This window comes from Cucurbita pepo, chromosome LG17 (genome assembly GCF_002806865.2).
Source record: "Cucurbita pepo subsp. pepo cultivar mu-cu-16 chromosome LG17, ASM280686v2, whole genome shotgun sequence".
Taxonomy (NCBI): domain Eukaryota; kingdom Viridiplantae; phylum Streptophyta; class Magnoliopsida; order Cucurbitales; family Cucurbitaceae; genus Cucurbita; species Cucurbita pepo.
Genome location: NC_036654.1, coordinates 1,450,031 through 1,469,934, shown reverse-complemented (window position 1 = coordinate 1,469,934; position 19,904 = coordinate 1,450,031). Strand labels below are relative to the sequence as shown.

The 19,904-nt window shown below is 36.0% G+C and overlaps 3 protein-coding genes and 1 non-coding gene across 6 annotated transcripts; 2 read left to right on the top strand and 2 right to left on the bottom strand.

Annotated features, from left to right (window-relative positions):
- Positions 1-283: 283 nt before the first annotated feature.
- On the bottom strand, positions 284-10,598 carry LOC111778901 (protein BLISTER-like). Of its 3 annotated transcripts, none has more exons than XR_002812612.1 (14): positions 10,041-10,598; positions 8,569-9,259; positions 7,770-8,446; positions 6,647-6,766; positions 5,877-5,942; positions 5,029-5,139; positions 4,010-4,086; positions 3,181-3,248; positions 2,630-2,740; positions 2,325-2,497; positions 1,713-1,781; positions 1,346-1,510; positions 606-765; positions 284-539 (listed from the first exon to the last, which is right to left on the bottom strand). XR_002812612.1 is itself a non-coding variant. In XM_023658903.1 (13 exons), the coding sequence occupies exons 1-13, from the start codon at positions 10,116-10,118 to the stop codon at positions 685-687; spliced, it is 2,487 nt and encodes an 828-aa protein (XP_023514671.1). In that variant the 5' UTR covers positions 10,119-10,598; the 3' UTR covers positions 284-684. The 3 variants fall into 3 exon arrangements, 1 of the variants encoding a protein (XP_023514671.1); XR_002812613.1 differs by having other exon boundaries at positions 284-533; XM_023658903.1 differs by having other exon boundaries at positions 284-765.
- Positions 10,599-11,783: 1,185 nt separating this feature from the next.
- TRNAV-CAC lies at positions 11,784-11,857 on the top strand. The gene has a single exon. It is a non-coding gene; the product is annotated as a tRNA-Val (tRNA).
- Positions 11,858-12,377: 520 nt separating this feature from the next.
- Positions 12,378-14,807, bottom strand: LOC111778902 (NADH dehydrogenase [ubiquinone] 1 alpha subcomplex subunit 13-B-like). Its single transcript, XM_023658904.1, has 3 exons — positions 14,451-14,807; positions 13,005-13,076; positions 12,378-12,859 (listed from the first exon to the last, which is right to left on the bottom strand). The coding sequence occupies exons 1-3, from the start codon at positions 14,663-14,665 to the stop codon at positions 12,715-12,717; spliced, it is 432 nt and encodes a 143-aa protein (XP_023514672.1). The 5' UTR covers positions 14,666-14,807; the 3' UTR covers positions 12,378-12,714.
- A 458-nt stretch (positions 14,808-15,265) lies between these two features.
- LOC111778929 (chaperonin CPN60-2, mitochondrial) lies at positions 15,266-19,736 on the top strand. Its single transcript, XM_023658941.1, has 18 exons — positions 15,266-15,475; positions 15,692-15,716; positions 15,853-15,984; positions 16,097-16,256; positions 16,448-16,623; positions 16,729-16,824; positions 17,216-17,320; positions 17,413-17,499; positions 17,588-17,677; positions 17,771-17,851; positions 17,941-18,009; positions 18,131-18,208; positions 18,313-18,408; positions 18,518-18,617; positions 18,696-18,799; positions 18,913-19,018; positions 19,122-19,200; positions 19,284-19,736. The coding sequence occupies exons 1-18, from the start codon at positions 15,438-15,440 to the stop codon at positions 19,387-19,389; spliced, it is 1,728 nt and encodes a 575-aa protein (XP_023514709.1). The 5' UTR covers positions 15,266-15,437; the 3' UTR covers positions 19,390-19,736.
- The last annotated feature ends 168 nt before the right edge of the window (positions 19,737-19,904 follow it).

The following is a 19,904-nucleotide window of genomic DNA, read 5'->3' as shown; positions in this document are numbered from 1 at the left end:
ATTGTTCTATACTTCTTACTTGGTGTAGCATGTTACATGGGTAGAGAGTGGGAACTTGGAACTTAGTTTCCATCTGGGTACGCGTCCTTGGATTGTCGTTGCATTGAACTAGTTCATAGCCTATTAGAAGTAGAAGACGCTCTATTGGGATCCTCAAGGAAAAAAAAAAAAAAAGGATTAATACTCCATATTGTTTTTTTCGTTCTCTAACCTAAGAATCCCTTAAATATGATACAAAATGGATCTAATTCTATCGTTCATTGGAGATTTCTCACGAACAGTATTGAAAAATAAAAACAATGTGGTAATTTTCATCATTGGGCTCAACTCAATCCCTTCAAGGTTATCATGATGGTTACAGAAACAATGTAGGCAAAAGAGTAATGAAGTTCAGAACAAAAAACAAACATTACAACTCAAAACCCTATTTCCTTTCCTGTGTAAGTGTATATCAAGTAACACTCCCACCAAAATTTGTGAAGCTCCTTTTCCATCTTCCTTGAAGAAATAACAATTTGGATGGCCTGGGTAGCCTGCTTCTTTGATGTAAAAAAGAATTAACAAACCGACACGAAATGTACAACTTATGATCTCCAATGTATTACCTAGCAACTTGAAGGATCAAAGAACAATGGAAGCTTCAAGCATTGACCTTCCACTGTCAATGAATCACCCCCCACAATCTCAAAGAAGCTTGCTGGTTCTTCGGCGCGATGAGCCACTCGGAAAGAGCTTCATAATCCATCCCAAGACTCTCTCCACCACCTAAGAATGAGAAAATTTATATGCCTGACTGAACTAATTCCAACGATAAAATCAAACCATACTAGTGCCCAAGCCCACCGCTAGTAAATATTATATGTTTTGGCCCGTTAAGTTAAGCATATCTGCTAGGGAGAGGTTTCTACACCCTTATAAGAAATGCTTTGTTCCCCTCTCCAATCGAGGGATCTCACAATCCACCCCCTTTGTAACAGCCTAAGTCCAAGCCCACCGCAAGCAGATATTGTCCCTTTGGCCCGTTACGTATTGTCGTCAGCCTCACGATTTTAAAACGCGTCTGCGAGGGAGAGGTTTCCACACCCTTATAAGGAATGCTTCATTCCCCTCTTCAACGGATGTGGGATCTCACACTAAGCCAGAGTCGCCAATTTTTTTTTCTGAATGCAGATGAGCCGCATTTATTTATACTTAATCCCAATTTTTTTTTCTGAATGCAGATGAGCCGCATTTATTTATACTTAATCCCACCCCCCACACCGGAACACGTGCAAGTGCATACAAACACAACAAACAACACAGGACACATGGCAGACTAAGATGACTTAATGAAAGATAACAATACCTCATCGCCTTCATCTGCAAGTACGATATTTTCAGGTTCATGATGCACTGCGCGAGAATCAAGATGCCTCACAGGAACAATCTCACCAGCCATACTTTGAGCAATCAAAAGCTCTAATCTTTGAGTTTGTGCTTCTAGTTTCCTAGTGAGCTCTTTGTTCAACTCCTTCATAAAGAAACAAATAAATGTACAAACATAAAAGACTCGGGTTGAGGGACAATATGAGCAGTCTAAAATTCAGTTCCTAACATACAGGCTTGAATCTCCAGCCAATTGTATTTTTTGAAGGTAGGGTAATAGCTATTACGGTGAACATGTATAAAAGAACCGATAGTGTGTACAATATTCAGATTGGACAAAAGTTTACCTTCAACCTAGAATTGCCAGTTAACTCAGATGCCAAAGCTTGTGTTAACTCCTCTTTCTCTAAAGCTAACTGCAAATCAATAAAATCCATCATCACAAGTCAATAATATTGGATACATTAAATAACTTATTCCTCTTTTCTATGTGGTTAGGAAAGAAACCATCATATCAATAAATCTCTCATGAGACAGAGGCCAACGAAAAGCCAACGAAAAGGATGCTCAATTTGCTTTCTTTATAAGGATATGTGTGTGTACGTGTATATATATGAAACGGAAACTTGTATATTCATATCGAGAAAAGGAAGTCAACTTAAGGGCAAGGGGTAGAGATAACCCGCTCCCTAAGTCACCGGGGTTTATTATTGAAAGACAAGAGAAGAAGTCAATTACTCACTTTAATGACTGCAAAAACCAATAGGGAACAAAAGCTAAAACAATTGAAACAATAATCACCTACAAAGAGGAAAATAAAAAAAGATGATAAAACCCCCAAGATAAGTATTACAACTTCTATAGCGAATTCTTAACTCCTGAAACTAGACATAATTTATATTATATTTTCTTGTATATAACAAGAAAAAAAAAAGTTCATATTCATTTATGGATGTTACCTCAGCCATTAGAGCATTGATGTTTTGAACCGTCCTCATGTGATCGGGAGGGACAATGACTGATGAAACTTCAGTAGTAGCATTTTCAAGCAGCATGGGAACTCCGGAGGTATCATCTTCAGTAAAAGATGTTCCATCTTTTACTTCATGGTTAGAAGTACCAGGAGTAGTATCTGTATTCATTGCATGAATTAAACATTGAATACAAAAGTAAATAAAAAATTACTGTGACAAATTTTATGTTGAGAAAAAAGATGGGTGAAGTAAACTTATGAAAAAGAGATGAAAAAGGAAGCTCTCATCACCTAACTCTTCTGTAGATGTCGCCATGTCTTTTCTATTAGAAGTATTGCTAATATCAATGGACTTTCCACTTGTAGAAGCTTTGCGATACTTCGACTGCAGCAGCTTCTTCTCTGTTAAAAAGAATGGATGAAATGACAGATAACTATGATGTTATTTAAAAGATGGAAGCCAGAAGGGTCTTCTTAAAGTGTACCAAAAAATGATATCATCACGTCAGACCGTTCACGATAGGAGGAAAAATGCTAACAAATAACACCGAAACAGCAAAGAAAAAAAGTGTGGATCTACTTGTTATCATTTCTAAAAAACAGAACACAAACAGGCAATTATTTTCAAGAACAATTATGGTCCCATTTAATTCAATACTCTCTTCCACGCAGAAAAAATTAATCACAAAAGAGATTGTCAAACAATCCACCATCTCCGATAAACAAATATCTCAAATGTATTGTTTCTACCACTATTAGAGAAATAGAAAAATAGTAAAGCATTCAAATTAGTCTATTAAAATTACAAACATTATTTTTACGACAATCTTCATTACGCTTACCTTCCTGAAGAGCATCAATAGTTGACTGAAAATCTTGACGTTCTTTCTCCATGATAGACATTTTCTTCCTGCAGAATCCAATAAAATTATAGTTTATTTTTAAGCTCCAGTTAGTAAGAACAGCTAAAGACAAAAATCCTTTATAACGGATAACCTTCCATTGATTAAATGAGAAGTAAAAAATAAGGAAAACTAAGATTGCTCCAAAATATGAACTAATTACACATGGAGTAACTAAAAAGAGTAGAGCAAAGACAAAAACTACACAAAGTTGAAGTGAAAAATCATGCCAAACTCAACTTCCGCCCATACTTTTTTTTAATAATAAAAAAAAAAAAATACAACCCATTATTTCATTCTAACCACAAGCCTCACAGTTTGAGGCACTCATGCATAACATAACATCTCTGGCTTTTAACTGAACTGTGATCACAGAAAGATTCTAAGTTCTCCCTAAAATTTGTATGAAACACCAATGAAATTCCCGTCTCACTTCGTTTTCCTTTACCTTTGGTTGGTGAGGCTTTTTATTTTCCGTATGGCCTATCCTAGAAGTTCTCCCCTTTTTTTCAATGATATTTTTTGTCGGAAAAAAAACAAAACAAAAAGTTTTAAATAGGTGCAATGCTTAGCCTAGTCATCCAAAACACTTGATTTCCATGAATAGCCATTTCTGGAACTTTACCAAACAAAGAAATAACCATGTCAAAATAACTGAACTTTACCAAACAAAGAAATAACCATGTCAAAATAACTGAGGAACTTAATGTGATGATTGGTTTAAGAACCAGAGGTTATTTGTTAATGGCCACAATATTGGATGACGTACTTGTATGAAGAGATTTCAGCTTCTAAGTTCTCCAATTGCCTCTCCAGCTTTAACTCATTAGACCTTAGTCTTAAGGCCTATATAAATAAATAAGAAACACATTTTAGACATAATTAATCATCCAAACAGAATGCAAGTAGGACTCTGGTCCAATCCCTAAGCAGGACGGTCAATGTCATTCATTGTCATATGGAAAGCATAACAAGAATATGTTAAATTCCTCAATTAAATCCAAACAAAATATATATTTAACCAGTCAAATGAAGAGCGACATATCTATAATGCAACAATGGATAGATAAACCATGAAGAGTGCTAATATCAAAATCCAAAAAGGATGTCTACCCAAATCACAACAGTTGCATTTTACAGCTTAATTTGAGAGACATTCTGATCTAAATGAATGTCATTCCTCGACCTCCAAATTATGCATATCATAATCAACTTGGAAGTCTTCAGTTTGGAAGAAATCTTCATTAGATGATAAGGCTTTAAATAAGACTTTGGTTTTCAAGGTGCTTTTCTAATTATTCTTAATGACCGAGGAAGATTTCTTTTTCAAGGATGTAATCATTTGGGCGGAGAAGAAGGCAGCCCAATTAAGACAAATATCAGGAGAGAGAACCCAGAAAAAATCTTGGATTGAGAACACCAAAGAGAGGATTTAAGAACTCCTAATTTCCCCCTTCAAAGTTTTTCTATAGGGTTCCTGAAAACTCCTCCAAAATAGAGCCATATGTAGTCTTTATTGAAAATCTCAACGACTGGATTGATCAACTAGAATTCAAATTGGAAAAGCTTCACAAAGAAATGGCTCTTTGTTTGGAAGTTCATTCTAGAAAGAAGCTAGAGCTACAAGTTGAATTCAAAAAGGAGACGCAGATGTAAAATTCCCAAAAAAAAAATAATACAAAGATATGCTACTTGATCCTGAGTTTGAAGTCAAAGATCCTTTTGGAGAACTATAAGTTCACTTTTCAACGGAGGAAACCTACAATTATGATATCAAAAAATCATTACCTTATCTTCAAGACCAATTACTTCAGAAGCTATCAGCTTGGCACGTTCATCAGCTGCATTACACTCTAGTTGTACATTTGCATACTCAAGTTTGATAGATTCCAGTTCAACCTGGTGAAGTGAAGGAGTCACACACACATACACATGTATATGCACACACGTCTGTACAATAATTGGGGAAAACTCCACATTTCATAAACATGTATAATATTTTTTTTATAAATCTGCTCATGAAGCATTGTAGCAGCAAAAAGTACTTCGAACGTGAAATCTTCAAGTCTTCAAATTAATGAAAATATGCAGGTGTGAGAACTGAGAATGACACATCTGGCACAAGCTACAACAGTAAGTTTAATAAACATCACACATAATGCAAGTAAGGAAAGGTAAAATGGATTCAATTTCACTTCCAAAACTCCAAAGGAGTCAAAGGCATCTCACAAAGTCTCAGGACAACACTGTAACAGTTCTTTGGATATATCAGGACAAAATTAATATAAATCATCTAAATCCCCATGCTAATTCATGACTTGAATCTAGAATATCAACAATGATCAAGTCAATTAAGAAGATAGAACTAAATTGGATACCAATGATTAAAAATTATATCCAGCTTTCAGTTGAATACAAGTCTGTACTATTGTAGCATAATTCGTTCTTAAAACAAACTTCTCACAAGCACACTCTTCATGATCCATAAAAAATCCAGAGGAATACAGAAATCGGGAAAGAAAATCAAAATAACATCCACTGTGGAGGCTAGTCACCCCATTTCAGTCTGGAAACTTGATCTTCAGTGAAAAACTAACAAAAAGGAAGAAACTAACTGAGATAAGAAAAAGACTAACCATTTGCGTCTTCATTTCCTCTTGTAACATCTCCATATCAGATTTTAGTTGGTTGACAACACTTCTCTGAAGGATTACCAAGAAAAAGGAAAACAGAAATAAAAGAGTTCAATCAAAGCCATATGGTTATCAAGAATTAATCTCACATTAATTTAATTTCGAAGAGTGTCAACGTGAAAACTGCAAATGTTTAAAGGGCTCCCACTTGCTTTTCATTGAACAAATGAAAGATACTAAATGGGGGAAAAAACACACTCTAATTGATCTTCCTTAGAAAACAATCGTAAATAAATAATAATAATAAAAAATAAATAAATAACAATATGAAAGGGGCACCTAAAAACATGAACCATGCCATCTTCTATATCCAGACAGCCTATAAGACATTAGATTCTTCAACTTGTAAGAAACAACGTCTGATCATTAAAATAAAAGGTTTAAATTTGGAATCGAACTCTATGATTCATCACAAGAATAAGGATGCTCAAATGGGAAGGTGGTTGTTTCTTCGTATAATTATTGGTTGTGAAGTCACATCAGCTGGACAGAGGAACTTTTTAATTAAAAAATATATATACAGATAACGCATGTTAGCAGAACAGTCAAATTTTAACAAAACTGTAAATGTCTTAATGATGAAAGCCATAGTTTATTACTTAGTCAGATATCAAGACCAGCAAAATATAGAAAGTAGGTCATGAACAAAAAATGTTTAGTCATCGGAAAGGTGATAACGTTACATGATACCCACGCAGATTCTATAAACTAACCTGTTTATTGTAGCTATCTGTAAGAGATGAATTTTCAGCAGCTAAGGACTCTGCTAAAGCCCTTGAAGCCTCCACAGCTTTTTGTAATGAGAATTTCTCTTGTGTCAAATCTTCAATGTGCTGAACAAGAAGAAAATTCAAGACCACAAAGAATGTCAATGGAATATAATCTTCACGAGAGAAAGAAATGCAAAGGAAGCTCAAGAATGAAAAAAAGTTAGAAGATGGGAAAAACATTTCCCAAGAAGCACAAAAAGGTATGTAGTTCATCATTTATTCAAGCAGTATCATTTCTTTGCAACATCTTCATTCTATCTAGTACGTGGAGTCAAATAAATTGCAATAGTAACATTTCACCAAGTTCAGCTATCTATTATGAAAAAAAAAAACTAGTAAGATCTCTTCAATAAGCTTCTGGAAGTTTTAAATTAACCTGTTTTCCTTTTGATGGATTAGGCTAAGGGTCAACAACACTTGAGCTATACATAATAGGAATGTCCATTGAAAGATTTAACAATAAAGAAATGTCTTGGAATGTAATTTTCAAAATCAATCAAACTACTACAAAGCAAGAGGACTCATCTCAGTATGACATGAAAATAATGAAGTAAAGGAAATAAGATTGTCTGCTCCTTCAAGTGAAGGTATGCAGCAACACCAACTTGAAATTCTCAATTTTAAGTAACTCACTTGGATCGGAGTTCACTCCTTGCAGTAATTTCATATCATCAATAAAACTGTTTCTTATAATGATAATGATTAAAAAAAGACTACTCAAGTTTACATAAACATGGGAAATACTTGATTCTATGCAGAAAAACAAATGGGGTAGAACCTCAGTACTCCAAGATGTATAGTAGACTATATTTTAAATATAACTGCATAATTTTCTCAACTCGTTAACTTTTCTAGTTGGAAATACTGTAGAAAGGGTCCAAAACTCAGCCCATCCCAATACCAATTGCAACTACAGGAACACATATAAATTATCTTTTAGTTTTGGTGAACTGATTTAAATAAAAATTCAAAAAGAACATAATATAATCTTTCTTGGCATATTGCAAATTTACATATTAGATGGACCAGTTCCAGATTCAATGACCACAACCAAATATAAAAGTACCTGCTCCAAAGCAGCAAAATCTTCATATTTCTTGGATGAATAAAGCTCGTGTTTCTTCTCCAGCATACTATCCTCCTCAATCCCTACAATTGGCTGGTCCACACCCTTAGCAACAAAAACTGGAGGAAAGGAATTGCGATATGATACTGGAGTGTTTTGAGAGGAAAATTTTGAGGATGTTCCCGCTGTTTTCATATCCATTAATGGCTTCTGAAAAGGCAATGACTCTGAGCCATCACGTTCGTTTGTTCTGAACCCATCAGATTTGATAAGATTCTGAAAAGAGAAGGATATTGTGGCCTCTTTTTCATTTGCTTTAAACCCATCAAATATTCTAGATCCCTTATCATGTTCAGCAAGCCCAAGAAAACTCCCTGAAGGAGCCTTGGGTACAGTAAGAGAATCAAGAAACGATGAGCGAGACCTCCTAAAACTATTTTCAGATGATGTTGTGTATGATGGTTCATAGATGGAGGGGCTTCTCGAGTCAGTATTCGAACCAGCAGATTCAGATGACTGCATGTTTGCAGGCTTGATTCTAGTAAATTCAGTTACATCAAAGGGCTTTAGTTGTCCAAGATCAGATGTCTGCTCTCCAATGAATTCAGAAGTTCTGTGCACATTTTCCCCAACTTCTTGGGAACTATATCCTTTTCTACTTGTACTATTAAAGAAGCCTATAAAAAATACAAAACAATCCGTTATCATCAATCCTCCCTGGATAGAACATGAAAAAGAATAAGAAAAAAGAAATCAAACATCACAAGATATATAGAAATTGAAATCCAGTCAAAATTACCATCATTAGATGACGTGAAAGAATGTCCACTAGCCAAAATATTGTTACTACTGGAATCTGTATATTGTAAATTTCCGATAGTATTCTGTGGAGAAATATTTGCAGAAAACTTATGCAAAGGACCAGAGCTCTTAAGTATAGAATTTTCTTGACCATCTCTTCTATAGAGTGGTCCATCCACCTCACGGAGAGCAGACTGACCAAAAACATTATCGGTCTCTTTACTTGCGTGTTGCCCAATGCCAGATGCACTCCCAAACGGAATTCTAGCCTGGGAACCAACTCCGAAATCCTTATTTATCTCTAATATTTTGTTTCCGCTAATACCATGTGTGGTTCCAGAGAGCCCTTGACCATTTGATGGTTGCTTCACCGGTTTAGCAGACAAGGCTCCATCCCCATTTCTTGTAAAAGGATAGTCCGCATGTCTTTCATTCAAGACATGTTGATCAATATTCTGAGAAAAGCTATTTGTATTTCTGTCATCTTTGACTACCACAGAGGATGATGCAATAGCAGATCTGCCAGCTCCATTCGTTGTCGTAGCTCCATCAGAATCTGTAATTCGTTGAGCATGTTCAGATTCTAAAGGTTTCTTCTCCTGGGAACCACCAGCTGAAATGTGGTTTTGGCTTGGTGGTGCGGCTTTCTTGACTCGTTCTGCTGCCTTTTTCTTTCTGAACTCCTCTAACTGCAAGAAAAAGGAAGTAATCAAATTTTACATACAACAAGAATCCATGAAGTGATAAAAGAAAAAAGGGCACTTTCTCCAGTTTCTGCTATCGCAATCATTTGTCGCTCCGATTACTNGTGTTTTTTTTTTTTTTTTTTTTGCATAGAGAAGATAAGGTCTTAATGTCAAAACCTTGGGTAGACACAACAGAACAACCAATTTAATGATAGAAAGTACTCAGAAAAAAAAAAAGTTTCAGAACTTTTTCATAATCTTCTTTAGGTAGGCCTTTACACTTGTATATTAAAAAATAAAAGTTCTGGAACGTGCTTAAAGCTATCAGACATCCGTTACAATCCTCTGAGTAAGTTACTATAATCCAGATATAAAGCTGAACAAGCACCAAAAGGTGGATCAATTCCCTATCATAGATGCAATCGATATCGACCCTGCAGCTTAAAACATTTGGTCAAAAGTACAAGCATCAAGCAAACAAGTTACAGCCAGATACTTAGCAAAGGAAAACATCAGCATTGACGTATCTCCCCTTCCACAAAACGGATATAAGAAGCTCTGTGTGTAGGGGAATATTATATAATATAGAAACCAAAAATTTCCTAATGCAAATAACAGAAGTTAGCTCCCTAAATTTGTAAATGAAAATCAAACGTTTCCCTAGCAGTTCGATCGTCGTCAATTAATCCCAACTCAACCAGCCTATTGCATACAGAATCTCTACATTGATTGCCGATAGCTTCAAATAAAAAACGTTCAAAGAAAAGAGAAGAAAAATCCATACCCGACGCTTCCCTGCTTCCAAATGCTCTAATTTCCGAGTGGAAGCCATCGAGTTGGGCAAAACCTGAGCCGAAGCCATCAAAACAACAATCCCCAGCTCAAGCAAACAATCACAAAGAAGCCTAAAATCCTTATGACGACACCATTACCGGGTATAAAAACACAACCCCACAAAAGGAATCAAACCAATCACCCCGAGCGGAATACAATGAATCTAAACCAAACACTGCGAGACTAAATTAGCAGAAAAGGAAACCGAAAATCATGATAACCGTCAGGAAATTGATGGGGGAACCAAAAAATGAAAGAATTACGAATTGCGGTAGGAGGAAAATGTTGTTGAAAACAATCCCAAGTTATAAAAGGAGGCGGATTCCAATCGGATCGGACAAGAGGAGACCTGTGGGGGAAAAATGAACAGCAATCTGACAGATCTCCTCTGCTAACTTCGATCCCTGTATGTGTGCGTTGGTAGATTGTTCTTACAAAGGAAAATTTTGCGGATTTTGCTGTTGTAATTTGGGTGAGGCGTCGAAAAAATTTCCCCCAACGCCTTCAAAACAAATAATAATTTTTAAAAAATTTGTATCATGAGAATAACGGAAGCGTCAAGCATGTGTTTCATTCCCTGTGTTCGTTCGCGGCGGGGAAATGTTTAAAATTAATTAGCAATTAAAAATTTTAAATTATAAATTTATTCTGAATCCAAATTATTCTTCAAAAAATTCGTACATGTACTCTCGATTTTATAACAATTAAATTTTTTAAGTTTATAAAATTAAATATCGATTTTTAGTGTATTAAAAATTAATTAACATATCATGACAAAATGTCTTCAAAACGACCTATTTAAGTAACAAGTAGAAAGGGTATTGCTCCACATCGCCCGAATTGTTAAACCGTACAATTGGATCGAGCCTAACATCTGTAGATGGCATCCGACCTTCCTTGATTCTTGTTCGTTTTTTTTTTCACTTTGTAAATTAGACTATCGACAAATTTTAAAACATATGAACTAAAGAGTTATTTAAAACAAAAAAAAAAAAAATAACAAACTTACACGTAAATTTTAAAACTCTAGAGTTTGAAGGGATTAATTTTTAATCCATCTATAATTTTCACAATATATGAAAGTGACCAAAATACCCTTACATTATCTCGCTCGTCAACCACTACTACCACCATCAATGACATCATACCCTTACATTATCTCGTTCGTCAACCGCTACTACCACCATCAATGACATCTCTAAGCTTCACCAGTGGAACGATTTAGTTTTTGTATAAACTTTCTAAACTCTATTTGGAACAATTTAGTTTTTGTATCGAACCTTAACATCCAATAATTTAATTTATATACTTTCACATTTATAACAATTTAATATTTTTTATAAGAAATTTTATCAAAATTAAATGTTAATTTATTATAAACAATTTAAACTTTATAAATTTTAAATATACACAAAATTCTTAATTAATATATTGATCCATCTTTGGAGTTAATGATTTAAATCTTATATTTAAAGTTGAGAATATAATTTTAGTTGTAAGATATTAAAATAAATCGTTACAAATGAAAGTAAAATTGAAAGTAAAATTCAAGAATGAAAATTGATTTTGAAATTTATAAATATATTTTTATTCATTCAAAATCAATGAAAAAGAAATTTGTGTGTGAATTTGTATTAAAAAGTTTATTGGTTAAATATTAAATAAATAAAACTGGAAATATCGGAACATCAAAGTCTGGGTGGTGTAGTTGGTTATCACGCTAGTCTCACACACTAGAGGTCCCCGGTTCGAACCCGGGCTCAGACATTAATTTATAGTTTTATTTTGGATATCTTTTTAAGTTGGGGTTGAATAATTATATCTAGAGTTTCATCAAAATTAATATTAACAAGAACTCGGCTGAACATTTTTTAAATTGTGGATTCTTTAGATAATTAATATTAACAAATATATTAATGAAACATACCGTTTTATTTGAGCGATCCAACCAAATATAAAGTTTTATTTCTTCATTTTGTTTTATCTTCTAGAGTAACCCATTAACCCGATCATTCATATTTTATTTACAAGATAGTACCATCCTTATGATAAGCTCTCATTTATCGAGCTCACTTACTCATCTTACCTTACATCCCTTGAAAAAATACACACCCTTATGAATATTCTCATCCAAAAACTTTAACCAATGCACATGGTGTCAAGATCGGATATAAGATTAGTTGCTAGTTTGAATTTGATACCTGTTTTTATATTTTTTTTTACAAGAACTAAAGAGTAAAGTCACGTTACGGCCTACACTAGTTCAATCACCTCAACTCATTGCAAGTACTAAAGTCATTACCGGCTAGATTAAGTAAACTGATCTCAACATAAAAGGGCGAACACGAGCCGAATGACATGTCTTCAAACCCTTTTATGCTCCATACAAATAATAGATAGTCATTTATCATATCAACAATTCAACTCACACCAAGTGCGAGGAACGCTCACGTGCTAATCCACGTGTTAATTAGAACGATCATGGGGCTACCCTTCTTTTATTATCATAAGGAAGGCCATGATCCAACAAATCAAGCAAAACCCATATGAGGATCATTGGCAGAGCAGACAAATTCAAACTACATGTCAACCACAAATGAGTCAATCTGTTCGAAAGAAAATGATCACCAGACTTCGGGCCGTAACTCACCGGTTGCTGGAGGCATCCATTTTCCTGAGTTGTAAACATTTTCACCCACTTTCCAACCAGGCACGTCCTTCATAACTTCAGCCTCATATTCGAGGTAACTCTTCCACTCTTTCACGAATCTGGAAAGCGATCACAACAACACGGTTAGATTATGATTATAACCGGGAAAACAAAGCCATCGCAGATTAATAGATCACTTCGGAATGGCATATACATCACACATCCTGTCACACATCCGGATCAAATAAAGACTCTGGATTTTACCTTTCATCTTCCTCAGCTTGAAGTACAGGCAATATTGCACGCCGGGCTGAATATTTTTCTTCTTTCAGTGCTCTGGAATAGACAAGTACAAAATATATTATGAATTCAGGCCAATGCCATGTATATGCTATGCTGCATAGGCTCATTGATAAACTTCATAAGTAGTTGCATCAAAAGAGTAATGTAAACTTAATAAACCAACCATGACGAAGAAGATTCAAAGGGTCGAACGAAACAGCATGACATCATCTACGGGCACCTTTTTTATACTAAATATCAATCCCGTAAACAACCCTTCAAAGTACTAAGAAACTACGGGCACACTCTTCCTGCAACGGCCCAAACCCACTGTTAGCAAATATTGTCCTTTTTGGACTTTCCCTCCCGGGGTTTCTATGATAGAGAGAGATTTCCACACCCTAATAAAGAATGATTCGTTCTCCTCCCCATCCTTAACTTTCAGTTTTATCAAAATCCTAAACATGACGGATGTTAAGATTAAAACCTTTAGTGTAACGAATTTTGACAATTTTGTTGAGTGCAACCAAAGTCCCACCTCTCCTAGACAAGAGGAGATTGTATATACTAAGTAAGAATAGCTATCTCCATTGGTACGAAGCTTTTTAAGTAAAACCAAAAGCACATTGCCCAAAGCAGACAAAATTATACCATCAGTATTATAGAAAGGTTTATCATCCTTAACAAACGAACACATGCCTCAAACTTAAAACGTGTTGATAGAAACCTCCAAAATTGAACAGGTGGGTAGTGATGAGCCACAATTTGTGGTTGAGCTCTACTAGGCGTGGTGTGCTCTGGAGAATATGAGTTGACATGAGTAAAAATAGATGGATAGATGACTACTTGAAAGGAGGCTCAATAGTCATTTGTTCAAGAGGAGGATAACTATATCTCCAATAGTATGATGCCTGGAGTTGAGCATCAAAGCCAGGACAATAAGTCAGAAGGAATTTGAGCGATTCCTTAAGTCGATTTATGGGAGAAGTTCATTGAGGTGAAACCAAAAGCAAAAATATGAGGGTTTATTAGACAGAGATTATGGAGAAGTTCATTGTCCTTAATAGTTCTCATGGATGAACAATGTTATTTTGCAAGTATTGATTCTTCCTTCAATTGGCTTGAAACTGAATCAAACCCAGGAAACAACTTAAGTCGTCCGAAGTAATTCCCTCTAAGATATCTACGCAGAAAATCAGTAAAATTCAAGACAGCGTAACACAAAGAATGAATCTCGAATTTCAACAAGAACCAACAAATCCCTAACGGAAGTCCTAGGTCCAGAAATCCAGTACATCCTATGCAAACTCGAAACATTTAATTTGAAGAAAATACGAAACTCGGATTCGGAAAGCAATCAATTCCATTACTAGCGAAATGGGATGAAAGAGGTAAAGACCATGGATTAAAGAGGAAGAAAACACATACCTTCGGATCTTGTTGCCTTTGCCGACCTGATACATCCCCCAAGAGAATGCACCAAAAGCAGTAAGGAAAATCGCCATGGCGCTAGGGCCTTTGGTGGGAATCCGGCGAGCGTAACGAACGGGTGCGAATCCACCCGGCGGTGGCCCGTCTTGGAGGATCGGCATGTCCTTGACGCTGGCCATTCCAGGCTTCTTCCGAATCGCGGCCTCCGTCATCTCAGATAGCTGCTTCGATGCTTAACTGGACGAATCAAGAGCTGGCTGTAATGGCGAAACAGGAATTAGGACTTGGGAGATTGCGAAGACGAAGGAGAGGCTCAAGTATAGTACAGAGGAAAACGGTGGAACCCGAGCGTATGAAAGCCCATTTTTCTGCCTAATGAGAGCACGCCACGTTGTTGACTGTCAAAGTTTACGTCACCTGCAGGTTAAGTAGTTATTGCGCATTTTATAAAAATTATGAATTACTAATAATTAGATATGACTGTTTATTTATTTATTTTTTATAATTAGATTTAAGTTACAATAATAAAAATACCACTGATTAAAAAATGTATATAATTAAATGAAAAATCAATACAAATTCAAACTTAATAATAATATAAAAAATGTATATTATATTTATATTTGTGTTTAAATATTATATTATTTATTCATTTTTTATATAAATAAGAAATTAAAATTATCATTTGACCCGGTTCAACAGAACCGAGAAATTCGACCGGACGTAAAACCCTTGGCCACGTCAGTTGTAAAGGTACAAAAAAAAGTTAGGCTGGTAGTGTTTCCAATTTCCATTTACGACTAAACCCTAAACCCTAAACCGTAGAAGGTGCAGTGGTTTAAGTTCGTTTCTAGAGCCTTCTTCTCCCCATTATTAGGTCACCCATTCGATCGCTGCAATTCATCGCCTTTCTCCTCTTTACGCGCCCTTGATCTTCCTCTCTTTGTTCCCATATCCTTTGCTGGGTCTCAGCGGACGTCTACAATGCACCGCTTCGCTTCAGGCCTCGCTTCGAAAGCTCGGTAAGTTTCATGTCCTTTTAGTTGCTAAGCTTGGGATTCAATTTCTATTCCTATCATTTCTTCTTGTGGTTTGTAATATATTCTGATATGAAAGAGTGGCAGATATGGGTTAGTGTTCTTTTTGGTCACTGAGACAGTGGGTCTTTTAAAAATGGTAATTGATGTAGTTTGACGAACAAAAAATGTTTATTGATTGGTTTGTTTCGTTTTTTTCAGCCTTGCTAGGAAGGGTGCCAATCAGGTGAGTTTTTGTTCTGTTTCTAATACTTTTGATGTTTTTATCTTTGTTGATAATTTCCATGAATGGAGATCATTTAGTGTCTAATATTCCCTGAATCACTCTTGTGTTTTCGTGTTTCATGTGTTTGGTCTTCTAGATTGCTAGTAGGTCGAGCTGGAGCAGAAACTATGCCGCTAAAGACGTTAAATTTGGGGTGGAGGCTCGAGGACTTATGCTTAAGGGTGTTGAGGATCTTGCTGATGCCGTTAAAGTCACAATGGGTCCTAAGGTACTGTTATCATCCTATGCTTCATGATGCAATCCATTCTCATCACTCGTTTAATCTCTGTGCTATATTGCCTTGCCTTCCGTTGATAGATGTCGATTCTGTCATGTTGCAGGGGCGCAATGTTGTGATTGAACAGAGTTATGGGGCTCCCAAGGTTACAAAAGATGGTGTGACTGTTGCAAAGAGTATCGAGTTTAAAGATAAGGTTAAAAATGTTGGTGCCAGTCTTGTGAAGCAGGTTGCTAATGCAACAAATGATGTAGCTGGTGATGGTAAGCTTCTGTTATAGATTACCGCTATCGTTTACCATGTATTCAGTACTTAATGGTTGGTTTTTCCATCATCTCCTTGAATATTTAATGATTGAAAGAAAATCGACTTGACCACTAAAGTGCACAATTGTATTACTACTGCCATATACACTAAATTAAAAAGTGAAATTGAGGACTTTTGGGGCTTGCAGGGACCACTTGTGCTACTATTCTTACGAGAGCAATATTTACGGAGGGCTGCAAGTCCGTTGCTGCTGGAATGAATGCCATGGATCTAAGACGTGGTATTTCAATGGCAGTCGATTCTGTTGTGACAAACTTGAAGAGTAGAGCACGAATGATAAGCACATCAGAAGAGATAGCCCAGGTTTGTTCTTACTTTCCATTAGGACCACTTGGGCTGATTCCTTGATGGCCTTGAAGTAACTTTATATTGAAGGATCATTCATGCAATTTGATTGTATTTTCATAGGTCGGAACAATATCTGCCAACGGAGAAAGAGAAATTGGTGAGTTGATTGCCAAGGCCATGGAGAAAGTTGGCAAGGAGGGCGTGATCACCATCTCGGTAAGTTTGCCTACATATTTATACAATCTCAGTATGCTAATGGGTAATGCCCGCCCTTTTCCTTCACCTGTACTTGTGTTCAATTTATTTCAGTACTTGATAGAATTTGATTCTAGACCCTTTCCCACACTCATCTCAGAAATAATAAAAGTTCTTTATCATCTAGAAAGTCAATAGAACTTAATGAACTTGTTATAGTTTTGACTATGAATTTGCATACTAATCAAAGTAAATAGTTAAAACAAAGTAGTTGAGAATCAATTCTTTAAATCCTCTGTCAATTAGTGTTGCTGCCTTTTGTTAGTCCAAATGTGGGATTATTTTGCAATTTTTTCTATGTCACGATCCCTTTCCTTCCGTGCTTATTTCGAGTCTCCTCAATTTTCTGCAGGATGGGAAGACATTGTTTAATGAGTTGGAAGTTGTTGAAGGGATGAAGTTAGATAGGGGATACATTTCTCCTTACTTCATTACTAACCAAAAGAACCAAAAATGTGTATGCAACTTTTTTAATATCTTTCCAATAAAATTATGAGCCTGATCATCAATGTATCCTGACTTTGTTTACTGCGTCGGTTAACATGGCAGGAGTTGGATGATCCTCTTATTCTAATCCATGAAAAGAAAATCTCTAGCATTAACTCTGTGGTGAAAGTTTTAGAGTTGGCTCTGAAGGTAGGACACCTTTTGATGGTTGACAGTTCTTATTTGCTTTTAATTGCAAATAGATGATAAATGTTGTATTTTTCTTTAATTTTTTCAGAGGCAAAGGCCCCTTCTTATCGTTTCTGAAGATGTCGAAAGTGATGCACTAGCCACTCTTATCTTGAATAAGCTCCGTGCTGGAATTAAGGTTTGACCCTCATATTCTTTCAACAATTGAAATTATGGAATGAAGTAACTTAATTTGTTTTGTTCCTTGCCTAATTGCTTACTGTTTCTGCAGGTCTGTGCCATTAAAGCACCAGGTTTTGGTGAAAATAGGAAGGCTGGACTGCACGACCTTGCAGTTCTCACGGGTGGTCAGGTAAGTCTTTATGTGTAACTGCATCATTCCTTTTGTATAATATTCTTCTCTATGATTTCTGAGAGTCGCATGCATGTTCTTTTTGGCAGCTCATTACTGAAGAGCTTGGCATGAATCTTGAAAAAGTTGATCTGGATATGCTTGGCTCTTGCAAGAAGGTATGATATATCAAATAGTTCTATGATGATATACATGTCATGATATAGCATAATTTTCCTTTCCTCCCTAAGTTTTCTGCTGCTAGTTGGAATTCTCTATTAATTTAGGTTGGTATTACAGATCACAATTTCAAAGGACGATACAGTAATTCTAGATGGCGCTGGTGACAAGAAGTCTATCGAGGAAAGATGTGAACAGGTGGGTTTGTAGCATTTAGAAACACTATATGGTATAAGTGATTAACTTTCGTTGTATAATAAAAGGTAATCACTATCGTGTTCTTGGTCTTTTGCAATTTACAGATAAGGTCAGCTATTGAACTGAGCACTTCTGATTATGACAAGGAGAAGTTACAGGAAAGATTAGCGAAGCTCTCTGGTGGTGTAGCTGTATTGAAGGTCTGCCCCTTCCTCTTTGATTTTGAATTTGTTTTGTACTGACTGAAGAGATGGCTTGAAACAAATATTTCCTAACTTAAGGCCAATCGTTCTACAAATACTTATGCAGATTGGAGGAGCAAGTGAGGCAGAAGTAGGTGAGAAGAAGGATAGAGTCACTGATGCCTTGAATGCCACAAAAGCAGCTGTTGAAGAAGGAATTGTACCAGGTAAGTTATTTTCCGTGTGCTAATTATAATTTTACATATTGCATCTGAAGGACACTCGCTGAATGGCTGTATCCACAGGTGGTGGTGTTGCTCTTTTGTATGCATCGAAAGAACTAGATAAACTTTCAACGGCTAACTTCGATCAGAAAATTGGTGTTCAAATTATTCAGAATGCTCTAAAGGTCATAATCTCATTCTCAAACATGATTGTTTACTCACCGACGTTAAGTCTGATATTTAGTTAGGTATGTTTGTAAGAAGCAGCTCTCATTCCTGTATATAATATTTTATTCAGACACCCGTACACACAATTGCATCGAATGCGGGAGTTGAGGGGGCTGTCGTGGTTGGGAAGCTGTTGGAGCAGGACAACCCTGATCTTGGTTACGATGCTGCAAAAGGTTAGTTCTACATATATTTCCTGCCAGAGAAAGGAAGAGAGAAATAGTGGCAATGTATTCCATTTCTGGCTAATTCAAATATGAATTTGACATGCACGACCAGGTGAATATGTGGATATGATCAAAGCTGGCATCATTGATCCTCTTAAAGTAATTAGAACTGCACTAGTCGATGCCGCTAGGTAAGCCGAAGGAACCATGCTTTCATTAATGTTCTATGACTAATATATTCCTCGAGACTAAGTTTTTATCTTTACGAATATAGCGTTTCCTCTTTGATGACAACTACGGAAGCCATTGTAGTCGAACTCCCCAAGGATGAAAAGGAAGTTCCAGCAATGGGTGGCGGCATGGGAGGAATGGATTACTAATAGCATCAAGACAGTATTTTGATGAATCAAATCAACTTCACCCGTGCTTGCTTCCCAGAGCGTGACATTTCACGAACCTTAGAAGACGTATTCTTGTTTGTTTCATAATAGTCTTGACTTAATTTGGTCAAGGAAAGCTTCCTTTCATGTTCAGGAGGGTAGGCATAGAGACTAGGGAGAGTTGTCATTCCATGTTGCGGAACTGTAGTCTTTTTCATTGTTTTCATCAAGAAATATATATATTTTTCCCTCATGACCTGCACAAGGGCCATAGCCTTGCAACTCCATTTTATCTGTCAAGTTTATGCGTCTTCATCAATAAATTTTGGGACTTTTTAGTTGGTGAATTCTTGGGTTACTTCTTTTGAATGTCCTTTGTTTTCTTGGTGATTTGGATTTAATGAGTCAAGAGGGGAGAACGAATGGATTCAGGCTTATGAATCGATTGGTTCTTAACAAACTCATAAATTGATTGGTTCTTAACAAACTCATAGAACCGCTGTTTGAATTATCGA

What these genes read in the sequence shown, in the direction of transcription:
- LOC111778901 (XM_023658903.1), bottom strand. Translation starts at nt 10,118, where the DNA reads ATGGCTTCGGCTCAGGTTTTGCCCAACTCGATGGCTTCCACTCGGAAA. An exon ending in TAATTGGTCTTGAAGATAAG is followed by an intron (nt 4,087 to 5,028) that starts GTAATGATTTTT and finishes TTATTTATATAG; the next exon opens with GCCTTAAGACTAAGGTCTAA. An exon ending in TATTGATGCTCTTCAGGAAG is followed by an intron (nt 2,741 to 3,180) that starts GTAAGCGTAATG and finishes TCTTTTTAACAG; the next exon opens with AGAAGAAGCTGCTGCAGTCG.
- LOC111778902 (XM_023658904.1), bottom strand. Translation starts at nt 14,665, where the DNA reads ATGACGGAGGCCGCGATTCGGAAGAAGCCTGGAATGGCCAGCGTCAAG. An exon ending in AAAGGCAACAAGATCCGAAG is followed by an intron (nt 13,077 to 14,450) that starts GTATGTGTTTTC and finishes TGTCTATTCCAG; the next exon opens with AGCACTGAAAGAAGAAAAAT. An exon ending in CAAGCTGAGGAAGATGAAAG is followed by an intron (nt 12,860 to 13,004) that starts GTAAAATCCAGA and finishes ATCGCTTTCCAG; the next exon opens with ATTCGTGAAAGAGTGGAAGA.
- LOC111778929 (XM_023658941.1), top strand. Translation starts at nt 15,438, where the DNA reads ATGCACCGCTTCGCTTCAGGCCTCGCTTCGAAAGCTCG. An exon ending in AAGTCACAATGGGTCCTAAG is followed by an intron (nt 15,985 to 16,096) that starts GTACTGTTATCA and finishes GTCATGTTGCAG; the next exon opens with GGGCGCAATGTTGTGATTGA. An exon ending in GCACTAGTCGATGCCGCTAG is followed by an intron (nt 19,201 to 19,283) that starts GTAAGCCGAAGG and finishes TTACGAATATAG; the next exon opens with CGTTTCCTCTTTGATGACAA.